This window comes from Struthio camelus, chromosome 10 (assembly GCF_040807025.1).
Source record: "Struthio camelus isolate bStrCam1 chromosome 10, bStrCam1.hap1, whole genome shotgun sequence".
Lineage (NCBI taxonomy): Eukaryota > Metazoa > Chordata > Aves > Struthioniformes > Struthionidae > Struthio > Struthio camelus.
In genome coordinates, this window is record NC_090951.1 from 18869809 (window position 1) to 18886752 (window position 16944).

Here is a 16944-nt window from a genome sequence, read left to right on the forward strand (position 1 = left end):
TTCCAAAGTCATGTTGCAATAAGAAAAATGACAAAAGAATGCAAGAGTAACCTGCAAATACACATTTATAGTAAAAACCGTGCACCTGCAAATACCAAATACCTGTTTCACAAATGCATGTTGAGGTGATTTTAAAAATGTTTTTGGAAAGTACCAAGAGCAATTAAATGATCTGAAGCTAGCTGCTCACAAAATGTGATTGTCCGGATTTACATGTTTTACCTTGAGCGCTTCAGCATCATAGACATTACCAAATCATGAAATTATTATGGTTTTGACCTTCTGCAAAGTAAAAACAATCAAACTAAATGAAGTTAATGTTTTACTTAAGGAATGCTTTCAATCTAACAACCTACAAACCAAGTTTCTCCACTACATAATCTGAAAGTCAGAATCATATGTTTCTGGAACCATCCACAAACAACCTCTCATGAAATACTGAGAAAAACACTGACTGGTGATGTTACAACGACCATCAAGGTGTACACTACAGACGAACTGAATTCTGTTACGCAGAGTTCTTGTGCTGTTATACAGAAATTGCACTCAAGAACATTGGAGGAGCAAAGCTAGCTTTAAAATATTACTGGATCTCTTGTCCTGTAACTACAGGACTCAAGATGTATCTCCCTCTCTTATAGCCAATGGATTAGCCATTATTAATTGTGGCTGCTTCACTCCTTGGAAATGCTTTGGGTTATTTCAATCACAAAGAACTTCATCATGCAGTAGAATAAAGAACTTTCCTAAAGGTTCAAAACAACCTCTCAGCACCAAACTGAGATAAAATGGCAATACAAGGTGAATAACTGATGGAAGCACTTTTACTATGTCCTTTAGAACCTTACAGTTCTTAAATAATTTCAACAGATTAACTGTCTTTGGAGAGCAAGGTAACTAGATGATAGCCAAGTCTGTTCTAACTAAATACAAGGAAAAACTGGCAATGTTGTACCAACGTTCAAACACATAGGCTTCAAAAAGAAAACGAAAAGATAATTTTCACCAAGTAACCTAAATTTCTGATTTTTCTCATAGCAGTACCCTAGTTTTTTCTCTGCTGATACAAAAAAAAAAAAAGAATCACTTAGAGTGATAAATCAACTTGTCTAGTAAAAAAACTAATAAATACTGTTCTTGATAACAATTGTATGATTGTCAGGAAAAAATTAATGAAAATCTCTTGAGGATAATACATAGAGGTGCCCTATGTCTATAGTTGAATGTGGGAAGAACCGAAAGAACTGAATTCCTCTAGTTCTGGCTCTGGTTCATTTAGCATTAACAATATATCTTGGAAAATATGGCTATAAACAGCACTCTGAAAACTATTTTAGTGGAGAAATTATGGAATGCACATTATTCTGGCTGTGCACTAGTGGGCATTCTCCATCTAGCTCCCCAGTGTCTTTACCCAGACGTCGTAACTCTTAGATACTTTACATATCTTTTATCAGGTTTCAGAGAAGAAATAGATTATAAGACAAATACTTCCAGAATTTCAGATGTGAACTCACAAACAGTAATTTAGGCTAAGAATCATGGACTGTGAACGAGTCATTTGATAAGCATTAGCAGGTAAGGATCTGCATTACTTTTGCAGACTGACTTAAGGATTTTTAGCTGAATTTTGAAATGTATCTTTACTATAAAACTTAAAAATTTCACAGAAATAGGATAGTTGGCATCCAGTTTAGGAGTTTTATTCAGTTTCTGGCTACTGTAGTAACAGAACAGTGTCTATCGATAGAAAATGAAACACAAAAGGTCTTCGAGATTTGTATCACAGTATTTTCAAATAATGAAGAAATCTTTACTTTGAAATATTATTGAAATCTCCTGTATGTACAGACTGAGAAATTATTTATTATAACTTTTTAAATCTCCTTAAACCACATGTTATTAAAGACATTCCGAATAGGAGAGACTTAAAACTTAGTGAATAATTTAACAGTCATATTATGGTGTATTATTCATACAGCACCATAGATGTGCATGAGAATGTTCACACACCTAGTAAGGGGTCCCCTCCCTAGAAGGACAGTTAAAGAACTGACCATTTATTTCTCACTCAAGTAAAATTTTCATTGAAATTAAACGTATTTTCAAACGAATAAGGAATGCAAGATTGGGCCCTATTAGATCCTTAATATAATGAAAAATAACAGGTTGAAAATGTCTGAGGAAGAAGAATAAGAAAGGATAACAAGAGAAATCTGTGCTGCAAATGTGGCTGTCTCATAACTCTTACAGTAAACACAATAAATCAGTTTCAAGAGCCACATGGCTAAGAGAAAACCCACAGGAAGATCTCAAGCAAATTAAGATCTTCAGAATAGCCCAGTATTATTGAATTGGAAATCTGGTACATTATCAAGAAAGTGATTGGAGAGAAATTTCTTTCTAAAAAGTGAGAGGTGCAGCTTAAACACAGCAAAGTACCAAGCTAAGTGGAGTTACGATCTTTAAATATTACAGACGACAAAAAAAGGTCTTAAAAAACGATTTATATTTTCTATAAGAATTCTGTCTTTAAACACAAAAGGCAAGTTATAGGGAAGTAGTTTGCATGTGGGACAACAATTTAAGAAAAAAGGCAAAGCATTCAGTGACAGGGAAAACAAAACTACGGAAACATTAAAAGTGAAGCTCTAAGGTGTTAGGAAGGTTGGTAGGAAGATTAAAAACTTGCTAAAAATTGAATGAGCTAACAAGAAGGGAAAAATCAGAGCCAAGAAATTAAGCAAGAACACAAAAAGAAAGAAATCTAAAGACAGAATAATAGAAAGAAGAGAAGTACTGAGGTCAAAAGAGGGAAAATATAAGCAAAGCTATCTAATTTGCCTATATTTTTGCATAAGTGAAAGCAGAAAGAAAGAGAAAGAGAAGTGACTAAATTAATAGAGGCTTTACTGTGAAACACATTCTACAAGAATATTTGTTTCACTGTAAAACTACACCACGTTCCTCCAAAAATTTACAGCTATGCTTATAAGGCCATTATTTTTCTACGATTTGTATACTCCCTATTATTAAAGGGTGTTAATGAACACTAAACTATCCAATATGTACCTATATCTAAAATTTTCTTAAAGTTATATTGAAGAACTGATAAGCAATCAAAATTTAATAATGTGAACTTCAGTTGAATCTGAATCAGCTGGTACTGAATTCTCTTAAAGGGCAAAAATGGAATTTTTGTTTATTTGCACAAAATCATCATATCATTGTATTATCTCACCAAACTCCTTACTTCATTAGAGTTTTCCATGGCCATTTGGTAAATCATTTTATGACTTAATTTCATAGAAAAAAATTAATATAGCAAATATTGCTTAGAGGAATAAGTAACTACCCAGGCTAAATATAAACATTACGACAAAGCTCTTTTAATTAAGATTTCCATTTTTCACAGTACCTTTGGCTTGTTGTTTCTCGGTCTTTCAACTGTAAGAGAGACTCTTCAACTTCCTTTTCCTTCCTCCTTAGCTGATTCCCAAGCATCTCTCTGGCATGTTCCAGTTCCTCAATCTGTTCCCTTTGTGACTCAATTACAGTCTCTCTGCAAGTACAAGAAGTCTTCAGAAGTCACAGGTATAGGAGAAAGAGGCTGTTGTAAGCTCATCACTGTAAGTTACTACAGATTTTTTTTCATTAACTATGTACAAGTATAATACAAGTCATAAAAAAAATTGCAACTGTTCAGCAAGGGTTAGACTCAGAGAGGATAACAACTGTACAAGTTAAACATTGGCAAATTCCTTTATATTAATGAAAACTACTTCCACAGGGTGTTAGGAATAGGAATGTCAGGATAATGAAGGAGATAAACAATCAATTTCTCTCATACTGAAGTTTCATCTGCTGCCCACTATAACAAAAGGCTACTAGTTTCAGATGATTCATGGGAAAACTATATTGAAAATATTTAAATATTTGAATTTATTAAAATAAAACAAAATATTTATATATAAAGTATTTATATAATTTCTTACAATCCCACAAAAATATCTGTGCTTACAAACCTTCAATTAAAATATACATAATTGCACTTTAATGTAAATATTTTTATATTTAGCCTACTCCTTTTTCAAAAATTTAGCATATTCAGATATTGCAATAAGTCTGAATTTAGGTAATACTTACTAAAAGAAAAGCAGACATTGAAAGTAGCTTTCAGAAAACCAGATTTTGAAATGTAATTGGTTCTGATATACTTTGGAAAAAAAAATATCCTAATCAAAGCTTAATTTTACATTAGGTTTTATTTAGCAGGCTCTACATAATACCTGTCTGCTTTTGTGCAGTCTCTACACTAAAGATGTTATTAAGAGTTTTTTGAGCTTTAAGTTCAGTTATAAAGTACAATTGGACTGCATGTTAAAAGCTGGTCTATAAAAGTGAATCAAAGTCATTCTGTGTTACCACCCTATACTTTGTCTTTTGCAACATATCTACAAAAACTGACTCTCTAAAAATGAGGCTTCATCCATCAGCCTAATACATTCAAGATGGTCACCACTTACAAGGGCTGTCATTTCATTAGTTACATTGGTAATAATTTTGTAGGTATCATTCTTTCTGCTTTTGTCAGTTTTGTCCAGTAGCAGGCTAGGCAGCATCAGTTTCTAGCAATTACCACTTTTGTTTAAAAAAAAAAAAAGTCTTGCCATTAAGGATCAATTTTAACTTTCAGTCAAATTCTTGTGTACCTACATTTTTCATTCTAAATTCCTGATCCTATGTTTTCTTTGTCACAAAATACTTGTGCATGGTTACAGGTATCATAGAAGTTGGTGCCAGATCCAACAACTTCACTTTCTCTTCCAAAGCGGTAATTTCTGGAAAATGTGTTTCTTCTTCAAGAAAACCACAAGTTTTGACAATTGTAATGACAGAAATTAAGAAATATGAAAATCATACAAATTTCTTATTTCAGCCCTTGCATCCTCTAGTAGACTCAGCCCATATCTGGGAAGCATAAGGTGAGGCGATCTCGCTTCCAAATCTTGAAATCTCATTCCTAAAACCAAGGAAAAGAGGAACAAATTTTTGTGATGCTGAATGTAAAGAAAAAGTATTTAACAGAAGGACAATAATCCCTATACAGTACAAACGTCTATGAATCCTATACGGACAACATAAAAAATATTTTAAATCAAATACACATGGGAAGAGATGTTCTGAATACCTATCACATAGCTCATGTACAATTTAAACTACGGGCAACACAGTGTGCACTGTTAAAGAGAGACATTAAAAACAGTTCTTGAAATGTTTTTCTTCAGAATTTTTTATTTTGAAAGAAAAAAAACAGAGATGGTATCAAGGAAGAAAAGATTTAACAGCAGCAATGTAATTGAACAGGAATATGCACTTGTAATTACTTCTCTGATTGCGCTTCCTTCACAAAGTCATGAGAGAGGCATTTACCTAGACAAGCAACTACAAAGCCAATTTTAAGCAACAGTACAAATAATTTGCTAATGTTCTTCAAAGATATACTAAATCCCTGGTGAAGAACAGTGAGAAATTATTTCAGTGAAGAACTGTTTGTTAACAGTCATTAAAGCAATCATTTCACCACATATATTTCTACTTATTCTCTTTCTTCAGCAAGAAGAAATTAATGAAGTGTTGAGGTGGGACCAAACTATGTATTAAATTTCAAATATAGAATGAAGACTGCCATCCTTCAATCTCTATAATTAAGTCATTTATATTTAAGGTACAATAACACCAGCAAGTTTGTAAGCTGACTGACAATATACTACCTACTTTGCATTCGTACTGAATTGATTCTTTTTTTTTTTTTTTAACATATTTTGAAATTATTTTGATGTTTAGGTAATTTTAAGGTACTGGCAATTATGTTAATAACTACAATAAATATTTTTTATTTACTTTTGCTCAAATCCTGTGATATATATTAGGTGGTCTTACCTAATAAAGAAAATAATCAGACAAACCAGTGAGCGCTTAATGAACACTCATACTTGATCATGCCTCTTGGACCGGCTGGCTACAGAATTTGTAGACCTGCCACATGTAGAACTGATGAAGTACAACGTATTTCTTGTTTGTAGATTTGTCTTGTCTCTTCAAACCCAAGAGATAACTAAGTTCTCCTGAATTTTGCAGGCACTCGCATGATCTTTGGAGAACTGCTCTGAAAAATTTCTGATCTTCACTAAAAAGATTTTGAAATTCACTGTTATGGTTCCACAGAACAATCCTAGAGTCCAGCAGTCTTTAAAGGTAGGACACAGACTGAAACCCAGACTGTTGGTAGGTTTATCATTAATCAAAAGGGCAGGTTGAAGAAACATGCAAGACATCCTATGCAAATGAATACCATAGTAAATATTCTCTGATTTCTGGAAGAGAATGTACAGTTTCCAAGTTCTGAGTGTTCATTGCTAGATTTTCCAACCATAGTCCTAATTTTAAAAAAGTAGGTTCAAGAAACTGCATATTCATGCCATGTTTTAGCACTCAAACAAATTATCAGAATCCCTTCTAGTTTGGCCAAGAGCTTAAAAATGCGATCAGCAAACTAGAGCTTCTGTGAAATCTCTCAGTTTATCTGAACTGGACTTTCTGTGGACAGCTACCTCTTTAGCCCCCACATTCTCCCCAGTTTGAGAACCACTGGCTTGGCCAGCATGGGCCCAACCATTGTTAAAAAAACAAACACACACAAAAATCGATTTTGGGAACAAAATTGCCTTATTTATGATATAAGAAAACGTTAAAAAAAGGATACTTAACATTTGACACTTTACACTATATTCAAGTGAAAGGAGTGAAGTGGTAGAGCCTATTGCTTTTCATTGACTGTCTAAAAATATTGGAATTATTTCTATTTTGGCTAGATGAATAATTAAACTAGAATAAAGACTGGCAGGAGAGGAAGATGGAGAAAAAAAACACAACATAACTGGCTATTAGCCTGATCCAAAACTAATAGAAGTTAATGAGATGCTTCCACTGACTCAAAGTTTTGAATCAGGACCAACACTGACTGCTTTTTTGCTTTAACACATTATCTCTGCTGTGCATAAGTTAACCAAGTACACCTACTTCTACAAATGTTCTTCTAATGAAAATAGAAAGGTTTTAAAGTGTAATTTCCAAACATAGCTATCACAGATAAAGGACTGAGTGAGGATGCCTTAAGTTGTAAGCCTCGACTATAAAAAGCATCATTAAAGATGGCTGCATTGTGGTATTTGCTTTCCAAAGTCCACACATGCAATATATTTTTCAAAGGCCTGCAGTGCTGTGCACACATGTATCAAGAGACTAGAACAAACCTTGAAATTAAAAAAAGAAAAACATGTGCAAACAAATTGCAGATGTAAAACTTTGTTACAACATGTTAAGGCTAAACTTTTTCATATATTTCTTCTTTTATAAGTCTTTAACAGTCACAGAAATTTTAATTTATACTAGGAAAGTCCCACAGTTTTAACTATTAGAACATGTGCTTGATAACCATTTTATTTCAAATCTGTATGTTTATGTCTACCACTATGGATTCTCAAAATAGGGACTTCAATGCAAACAAGTTATCCTGACTGCTATAAATAGAGAAATACAAGAAAAGGGGGGGAACAGTGATTATTTTGCCTAATGGTACTATTGCCCAAAAAAGTATATGAACAAAAAAGAGTAGCAATAATTATAGTGGCATCTGTATAAAACATGATTTTTAATAAATGTGAATTATACCTTTCTTTGCATGCTCCTGTATGCCAGCAATATCACCCACTTTTTTGAGACCAGTGTTAATACGAGACTGAACATAGCTGTATGGACTAGGCCTATGGCCTTGAATCTGGAGCTGCTGTTTGGTTGAAATAAGTTTGTTGTGGAGGCTCTCATTTTGTTTCTCAAGCTCACGAACTTTCTCTTGCAAATGCTCAATCATTTCTTCCAGCTCCACAGCCTGACCCAGCCGCTTGGGGCCGCCACCAACCTGCTCAGATTTTTTTTTGTCATTAACAAGCCGTATTAACTTGGTGGCCATTCTGGAGAAAATAATAAAAAAGATGAAAAAGAATGTGAAAAGTCAGCATAAAAAGCATTCTGTTGAAAGGAACATAATCGCTGTGAAGACTTCAGCAAAGAACCTGAATAATAAATTTCAGGTTTTGATATAACTATTACTGCCTGTGAAGAACTCTTTGAAGATAATTGAAACCACTGTGCAGCAATCTGCTTTATAGCACTGACAAATAACAGTTTCCTAAGGCTTATCATTTAAGGTTAGTAAAGGGAGAACACATATTTACTCCATATGCTCCTTAAATGTAATTTTTAATGCATGACCTTATATAGGAACCTCTGCATGCTGTTAAGTAAAGTTACAGATTTGGGATGTGGTGGGGCAAACTGTAAAAGCTACAGTTCCACAAAACATTCAACTATTGAAAGAATGCTAATATACAACATTCCAATGATATATCATTTCCAGTATTTTAGGATTTAAATATATATTCCAGTTCTAAAATTCCTAAAATGTATTGGTGGGGATATTCAAAAAGTTACTCAGGAAAGAGATACTTGATAGTTCACATTACCATACTAAATTTTATTCTGGTAAATAGCACCAATGTGCTTCAGAAAAGTAACGGTTAGTTGTAGAATGTAATTAGATACAGGCGGTATGGTTTTCATCTATCTTTAAAAGGATACAAATTTTGCTTTTGGCATCTCAAGAGTTGTACCTTTGATTTCCTTTAGTTTTGATAAACATTGGTAAGCTAGAACAAAAGGCAGAGAGGGCACATGGGGGTGATGTAATATACAAGAACAGAAAACATGCCCAGCAGTGAATGGAAAAAACTTGGCATATAAAGAAAGAAAAGGTGGCTTTGATGAGAGAGACAAGTTCAAGATTTTACAAAATTGGTCGCACATCTTCTAGACCTGTATCTAGTTTACAGGAAATCTGTTCTTTGCAGGCCCAGACAGAAGACTGAAAATAGGGACACACTTCATTTGTTTAAGGGGCTTGTTTTATTTTTGTATAGTTGTGGACAGAAGCTTCTACTTAAAAGAACAAAAGTGAAATAAAAAAAACCTGTAATAACTTTAGCATGTCACAGAATGTTACTTGCCTATAAGCAGGTTTTTTGTTTGTTTGTTTTTTGAATGTATTTCTACTGCAAAATCATTCCAAACTTTTAGTTACCAAGTTTTTCACATGAGGGATGATGGGAAGAAAATTTAGCTTAAGGAGTTAAGATTTTTCTCTGTTGATCTAGACAAACATTATATTGAGAATTTTATACTTTCTGTGCCTTTAAATATCAATTTGTATATTCTGTGTAATTTTATCTAAATGGATGATGAATGTATTACGTAAAGCCAAGCAATCCTTTTTTCATTTAGCAGAAATGGAATGAGCAAGCAACCTACCCGTTCTGCAATCTTGTATCTGACCATAGCCTGATAGAAAAGATGGCAATTATGTCAGGCTGGTCAATTTGACTCTGACTCACTCAATCCTAATTCAACAGGAAGAATGTTTTGGGCTTTAGAAAAGTATGAAATACTCTTATCCACAGGGGAAGTGTCTTCATATGCCCTTTCAGGAATTGGTTGGCTTCCAACCAAAATCTAACTTGGATTCAGCAAAGTTTATTAGCTTAGGTACAATCCAATTTGAATACAGTGTCACACCGTTTTTGCATTAATGAGCCCTCCTGGAATATGCAGAATCCAGATTGCATTTGCCAGCACAGCACTAAGCTGGAGTTAATATGCCCAAAGAGTCCTAGGTTACTTGTGTATGTTTGGGGTATGCTTTGCTTCCCATACTACGTGGGCTTCGTCAGTAAAGTTATTTATTATGCTGAACAAAGCAGAGTTGACCATACTGCTAAAGATATTTTGGATTAACAGGATGATACAAATCTAGACTCTGGCCAACTTTTATGGGGGAAAAAGAGGGACAAGAAAAGTAGGAAAATCTTGTACTGGCCATTTTGAAAATAGGATTAAACTGCTGATGATAAATTAGGCTTCTGTGGCCTCTTCAACTCCCAGAGTGCCTGTTTTAATTTGTACCCATATAGCATAAGCTAAGAACCCCAAGGTAACCGGCTCCAAAGTGGCAAATAGTTATAGATTTATATCTCACTATATGGGACTCTAAATATCACCTACCATAAAACTATATCACATGCCATAGAGACAACCAGAAATCAACACAAAATCAATTGCAAGGAATGATTTTTGTTACTGCTGAAAAAAATAAATGACTCAAAACACATACTATCTTCTAATTTTGCTAGAGGTATGGATACTCCCAATCAGAATAAAGGTGGATCATGTAATTTATGGATAGCTTGCTGATCATAATGTACAGCTCTCCTTGTGCCCAGCTGTTAAATAATTAATTTTAAAAAAAGTATATTGTCCACTAATTTTCCTAGTCAAATATTTTTCCATCAGCTAATGAATATCATAGGCCTCATTTGACAGCAAATCTCATCTTCGTCTCTCCCCAAAATAACCCAGAGTTTGTTCTTTTTTATCTGTAATGACATGGTAGAAGTAGTTCATACATCAGTTTCTCTACACACTTGAGAATTCTCACTCATGAACAAGACTAAGCAATTTTGGTATAGAAAAAAAGGTACACGAAGAGAGAAACAGTCCATGCTTCTACATTACTTGCTCAAAGTCCGTGCGAAGACATAGACCAGAAACCATAACAGTTTTAAAAACAAAAACAAAAAAAATAGTAAGATGGCAGTTAAAAGTTAAAGAGGTTTGTTTTAAACTCCTGCATTTCTAATGGACTAATATAAAGTATCTTAAGAAAATAATGAAACTGATTTATTTAATTAAATTTTTAATTAAGAAGTATTCAGTCAAAACTTGAGGCCTGAGGCTGTTGTTTTCTCCATCATAACACAAATTAACAAAGTTAAAATAATGCAAGTAATACAGAGGAAACATCTACATTCTTTAAATTCACATATTTGCTTTTGAAATCCCAACAAACCCTACTGGTTCTGATAGTATTCTCTTTTATATTCCTAAATTTTATCATCCCTTGCTGTGGTTTCATATACACCTTATCTTTTAGTCAATATTTGTTTAAAATGTAAACAGTTTCAATCACCACAGGAAATCTCTTGTCTTTTGCTTAACTCCTCTTCAGTCTCCAAGCCCTATGTTAGTTTGACTATATGACCTAATAAGGTAGTATAATTTCCCATTTTTGAGCAGAAAATAGCTGCACAGAATAAGGTCCCATTGTGGAATTTACTATGTGAAGCCTCAGTTGTCTTACAGGGCATGTGGAAAATACTAAGGCTTTGAGAGACCACTTTAAAAAGTACTCTCAGAGAAATCAGCATGATTTTTAATTTCTTGATAATTAATGCTTTACATAGCAAAAATGTTATTTTGAGCTAAAACTAAAAACGAAACAAAGAACATTAAAACCCATACCTTTTAATTTTATCCTCTTGCTTATTTGCATGCTGTTTGAGTATGATGTTCTCATCATGTAAACGAAGGAATCTGTCTTCCAACTCCTCGCGACTGACCCGTGACACAGCTTGTCGAGCTTTTACATTCTGTGTAGTTGATGGCTCTACCCAAACCGAGACCACTTTAAATTACCTTCAATATATCCAACAGCATGTAACCCAAAATAACTAATTTTGAAATATTAAATTTAAAAGAGATTGGAAGTTTTCAAGCAGTTTCATATTTTACACTTGCATGAGTTTGTTGGGTTTTTTTTAAGCTATATTGTAGCTATATTAACCACCTTTTTTTCCTCCCTCCTACACATTAAAAAAAATAAGTGATTCAAATGACATAGCAAACTGGTTATCTACTAGACAAAAGAAGAGAAATAGTTTAGCAATTGACATGGTACTGTCAAACACATTATTTAAAAAATAAGATTACAACTACCAAAGGGATTCTTTCTTAGCTGTAAACACACCCTCATGAAGCTCTAACAGATTAACTCATAATTCTGTAAATTCACTCAGATACAAGACTGAGCCCAGAGATTCCATTTTAACACCAACTTTGTAACATGTCAGAACTGCACAGTACTTTTGGTTCATGTTTTGTTAAATAGGCTGGTCTTACCCTCAATTCAGCCAAAAAAAAAAAAAAAAGCCTTTTTAATTTTTTTTTAACCTTTTTTTTTTTTTTTTTTAAGATGCAGGCTTAATGAGATTTGCAGATTTTAGCATGTTGCAGCAGTGCCCCTTTTACAGCAACACGAACAGAGAATGGGTCACAGTGCCTTTTATCTTCCAGAATTTAACCCAGATTCTTAATGTTATTTGAACTTAATTTTGTGAGTGTGAACGTCAGAAACATTTTTAGAAAGAAACTAAAGAAGCCACTGATCAAAGTCTGTAACTGTAATAAATAGCAGCTGGTACAAACCTTGTAATCCTCCAATTCCAGCTAGACTTAGACCTACATCCCTCACAGGCAGGTCTCCTGCAGTTTCGTCAGCTGGAGCAGACATTGCTTATCTGTGGATAATAAAATTCAAATAAAATTCTTCTCCATCTGTAACTTAAATTGCTCAGTAGAATGAACTATAATTACATTCTATATAATGAAGGAAAAAGTAATGACAGATTCACTGAAATGACACACTTGTACGTTACTATAAATAATTCTACCTCATATATATAACTCAGGGGACAATCTAAACTTTGAGGTTTAATATTAGGCCAGTTTTTACCATTGCACAAAATACGATTTCCTTCCTATATAACAGCTCTATTTTTTTTGCCCCCCCTCCCCACCTTTTCAATGTGTGCAGATTAAGCTTTTTCAAGTTCTGAGTTTCATTGTCTTCAGCAATCTTTGGGCTAATTCCATATGTCTAAGTGCACGGGGGAACTATGGTTGTTTTGTTTGCTGGATGCTTTTCTTTTCAGGACAAAGTTTAAGGTGTCATCTGGCAGACTAGGAACGCCACGTTCCACACTCGGAATAGCGCAAGAGAAAAGGAGTTGTTGGCGATTATGACATCATTTCAGTGCTTCCGAGTTCTCTCTTAGTCTTCTTTCAATCACTGTGATATGACAAATCTCTTTTTGTGATTTGTGACAGAAGCTTTCCCACGAACAATTCTCTCATAAATCAGAATACATTTCTTTCTTGAGGCAAAAGAAAGCTTAGCTGGATGACAAAGTGAGATTAGAAAAGTATTAGTGCAAGAAAGTAGTACTTTTGTTTCAATGTAATACATGAAGATATTTGGTAACAACTGCTGTTTCTTTCTTCTTTTTCAGTGCAAAAATAATGATGTTGGCTACAAATTCAATTAAGTCTGAAGTAACATAAAGAAAAAGACATGAAATCCTCACAGTCTTTTTTCCTGATGTTACACTCTCTCTTCAGATGAAACGTAAACCCTTAGTGAATCCAGAAACATCTAGGAAATACCAGGAAATTAGCGTTACTGTTTGAAGACCAGTATCAGAGGACAAAATTGCCACAGTATAATCCATAGTCATTCTGTGAAATATCTTTTAATTGTATCACAACCAAAACCGCAGCTAAAGATATGCTCCTCTTCTGCCAGTAAAATTGTCTACCAGAAGCAAGTCTCCTTATGACTTTGTCCAAAAGGAAGAAGAAGGATAAATGGAAACTGAGTTTTCAACAAAACTTAAACAGCACAAATTCTGCTACTCAAATTCATACACACAGTTCTCTTCAAGTACTACCACTGTAAGAAAAAAATTGCAAAAGTAGTCTTAAAAAGAAGCTCTTAGACGCCTGAGTCCAGCCCTGCAAGCAGAGTCACATTATTACGTTCTTCAAAAACATTTAGGTCCTTGTAACACAAATTATGGAATCATTCAAAGCACTAATCAAGACAATCTTGCTTTTGATCTTTTGTTTTTTCATAGTTAATATTTAAGATAGAGTATTATTTCTAGCTTTCATCGTTTAAAACAACCTGAACACACTTTTCGTATGTGTGGATTAAATATTTCCATGTCATCCTTGTTGAAGTGTCTGACAGGATTTACATGTGTAGGTGCACATCAGTGTTATAGTTTTGGTGTTGTCAGTCACAGAAATGGTGAAAAATACTTCTTGATGTTGAGGTTCATGCCATGTGTTCATTTTAACCGATGAAATGATTTTAGTGATAGTTACATGTCAACCAGAATCCAGCTCCTCAGTGTTCTCAGCTCTTTTTGTGATTTGTAGGAATCCCTTAAAACTTATTATTTGTTAAATTAGTGCTATCTGCAGTCATTGACTTTGATTATCTGTAGGTTCTCTATCATGGTTATTATTACATATCACTGTATCAGTATCACTACAGAGATTAAAGTGAAACAGAAACCTGAAACCACAGCGGATCAGTCCAAATTTGGTTCATGATAGCAGCAAGGAGAAGATGCTGTCATTATATATGCCTTTCTAGGATGTAAGTGATTGTCTGGTTTTAGCAAGGAATAAATGATAAGTTTTTTTTCACGCTTTCAGAGAGGTCAAGAGCTAAATAAATATTTAGTCAGCATGACTGTTTCCTCAATGTTAGTAGTCTAAAATCAAGGTTCAAACATTCTAGCACAGTAACAGGCACAGGCAGACATCGCTGTTTTCTACTGTTTGCCACCTGCCAAAGAATCTTTGTTACAAACGTGTCTGCCTGTTGTTTTCCGTGTGAAAAACTCCATTAATTAAAGAAAAAAAAAAACAGCACACATTTGCCCCTCAAATAAGCAAAAAACCTTGCCAGTAATAAACCACTACCAGCAGCAACGGAAACAGATATATTCATGCTGGTAGCAAACAGGCATAGCAGTGCTGTACACGAAAGCCAATTCTACTGGTAACATGGCATAACTAGTAAATAAGCAACACATACAAATTTCAGAGGGACAAAGTAAAGCTGATACAACTCTGAAGTCCAGAAAGCTTAGAGAGGTGAAATTTCAAAAGTAGAAGGAAGAGTTAGTTGGTTGCCACATTTTCACTACAAAGTGATGGAAATAAATGCTTTTTTTCTGTCCTAGCGGGGAAAGGAGGAGTTTCTGTCTTAACAAAAAGAGTACTTTTAATGGAAATAGCAGAAGGATAGAGAGGTATGTGTTAGTTGTGCAAACCTACATCCTGGTTTTAAGGAGGCAAAATATAATTACAGATTTAGAAGTTGGCTCGGCATCCTTTCTATCTCATTAATGTCTTAAGAATTACCTACATCTTTAATAACCACTAATAATCATTATTTATACTTCTTCTCTGAAAGAGGACATTTCAAACAGCAAATCATGTGTTACATGTGCTAGTTATTTGTTAAATATTAACTTGGTCTCAATCACAAATATGTAAACAAATTTACTTTCCTTGCAGTCAATGGTTTCAGCATTTTTTCTAAAAGCATACAAGATTTCTCTATAGAGTTTCAAAATATTTTTTTGGAAAGCACTTCCAAAGTGATTAAATCTGATAAAAATACGTCACAAAGCCACTACAAAAGCACTTGTACTTAAGAGTCCAGCGTTTCCTAAAATACAAGCACTATAAAGCAAAAGAGAGATGTATTCTGCATCTGCAATTGGACAGACTCACATGTCATGCAGAGCCTCAGCAACTTAAACCATTTTTTATTCCCAAAAAAGATTATCCTACGGTCACTTTAACACTTTTTAATTCCTAAAAACTAAGAAAAAAAACTTTGTATACAAACAGAGAATTTTTTTCCTTATCTGTGGGATTAACCTATAAGGATTTTTCAGCTTTGGCACAAAAAAAAAATGTTTTAGATACAGCGATTGAAGTTACAGAAACAGAAACTTTCTTACACACAACACTATTTACAAGATTGCTGCTCTCATCATCGGTTTCTGACAAATTACTACAGAAAGTTGCATATAAGTGTGGAGCGATATGCAACACCAGATAGAGCATGAATACTTAAATATCACAACTCATGCTTTAGGCCCATATTCTTCTAAGATTCACAGAAGCATATTTCCATGCTGATATTTCAATTTGGCAAAACTGAGGGGGGATGACTTAAATTCCCTGAAGTTTTCAGCTAGTGGGGGTAGAAAGGATGTTTTCTGCTGAAATCTTAAAAATTAATGGTCTTTAAAAAAAGGACACTTACTTAATTGTCTCAAAATGAATTTAGAAATTCTTGAGCTCTGGCCATGGCTGAGGTGATTTTTTTTTAACCTAAAAACTGACCCTGCCTCTCTGGTAGAGAAGAAAAGCAAGGGGGGAGGGAGGGAGACAGACCACCCATCTCTTTTAGCCTATCATGAAGTACTTCCAGCCTACGTTCTTCTTTTATCAGCTCCTTAAAGATAAGTGTTTGCACTCTACTGGGCTTGTCATCTAAAATAATCTCATTTATTACTTGTTAGGAGAAGACATATGTATATATCATCTTTCAAACATCATGTGTTTGAGTGCTGTGAGTTTTTTTGGGAGGTGGGGAGAAATAAAGGGAAGCAAAAAAAAAAAAAGAAGATACAGAAAATATTAGGAAACTAGATCATCACATTCTGCTGCGGTCTGAGAAAGGAAACATTTCCCAGACCTATAAGTCCTATTTCAACGAAGAAAAATAAAAACAACTGTGGTTAGCCTTCAACATATTTCACAAGCGCTTTCCAAATTTTGTTCAGCTCCATCAGGCCTGGCGATAACTTACAAGCCTGGAGGGGCCGGCAGGAGAGCCGACACTCGCTGCGTGAGGGGGAGCCTCTGCTGCGGGGCTGCGCTCCCCGCCCTCGGCCGCGGCCGCGCAACTCCCGCTGAAGCCAACAGCGGCTCTACAGCCCTAGCGCAGGCCAGAACCGCGGAGGGCTACAGGACTACTTTTTCGGGGAATAAACACCTCACTTTTTGTCTTTTCTTTCCCCCCTCCATCCCCTTCACAAGAGGGACGAGCCCCGGGCGCCAGGC

General features: G+C 34.6%; 1 protein-coding gene across 11 annotated transcripts in view; it reads right to left on the reverse strand.

Moving 5' to 3' along the window:
• Positions 1 to 16944, reverse strand: part of RPGRIP1L (RPGRIP1 like) — an 85777-nt gene that overhangs the window by 68425 nt on the left and 408 nt on the right. For 6 of the 11 annotated variants that reach the window (XR_011143205.1, XM_068955758.1, XM_068955756.1 and 3 more), the window contains exons 2-6: positions 12436 to 12527; positions 11473 to 11617; positions 7735 to 8033; positions 4924 to 5023; positions 3419 to 3562 (exon numbers count right to left, since the gene is read on the reverse strand). Coding sequence is in view for 10 of the 11 variants with exons in the window: in XM_068955758.1 (XP_068811859.1) it covers positions 3419 to 3562; positions 4924 to 5023; positions 7735 to 8033; positions 11473 to 11617; positions 12436 to 12520 (773 nt within the window). In the remaining variant the exon portion in view is untranslated. Of the gene's footprint in view, positions 1 to 3418; positions 3563 to 4716; positions 5024 to 7734; positions 8034 to 11472; positions 11618 to 12435; positions 12528 to 12806; positions 13181 to 16944 lie in introns of those variants that run through there. The other 5 variants (XM_009678296.2, XM_009678297.2, XM_068955761.1 and 2 more) reach the window with 4 other exon arrangements.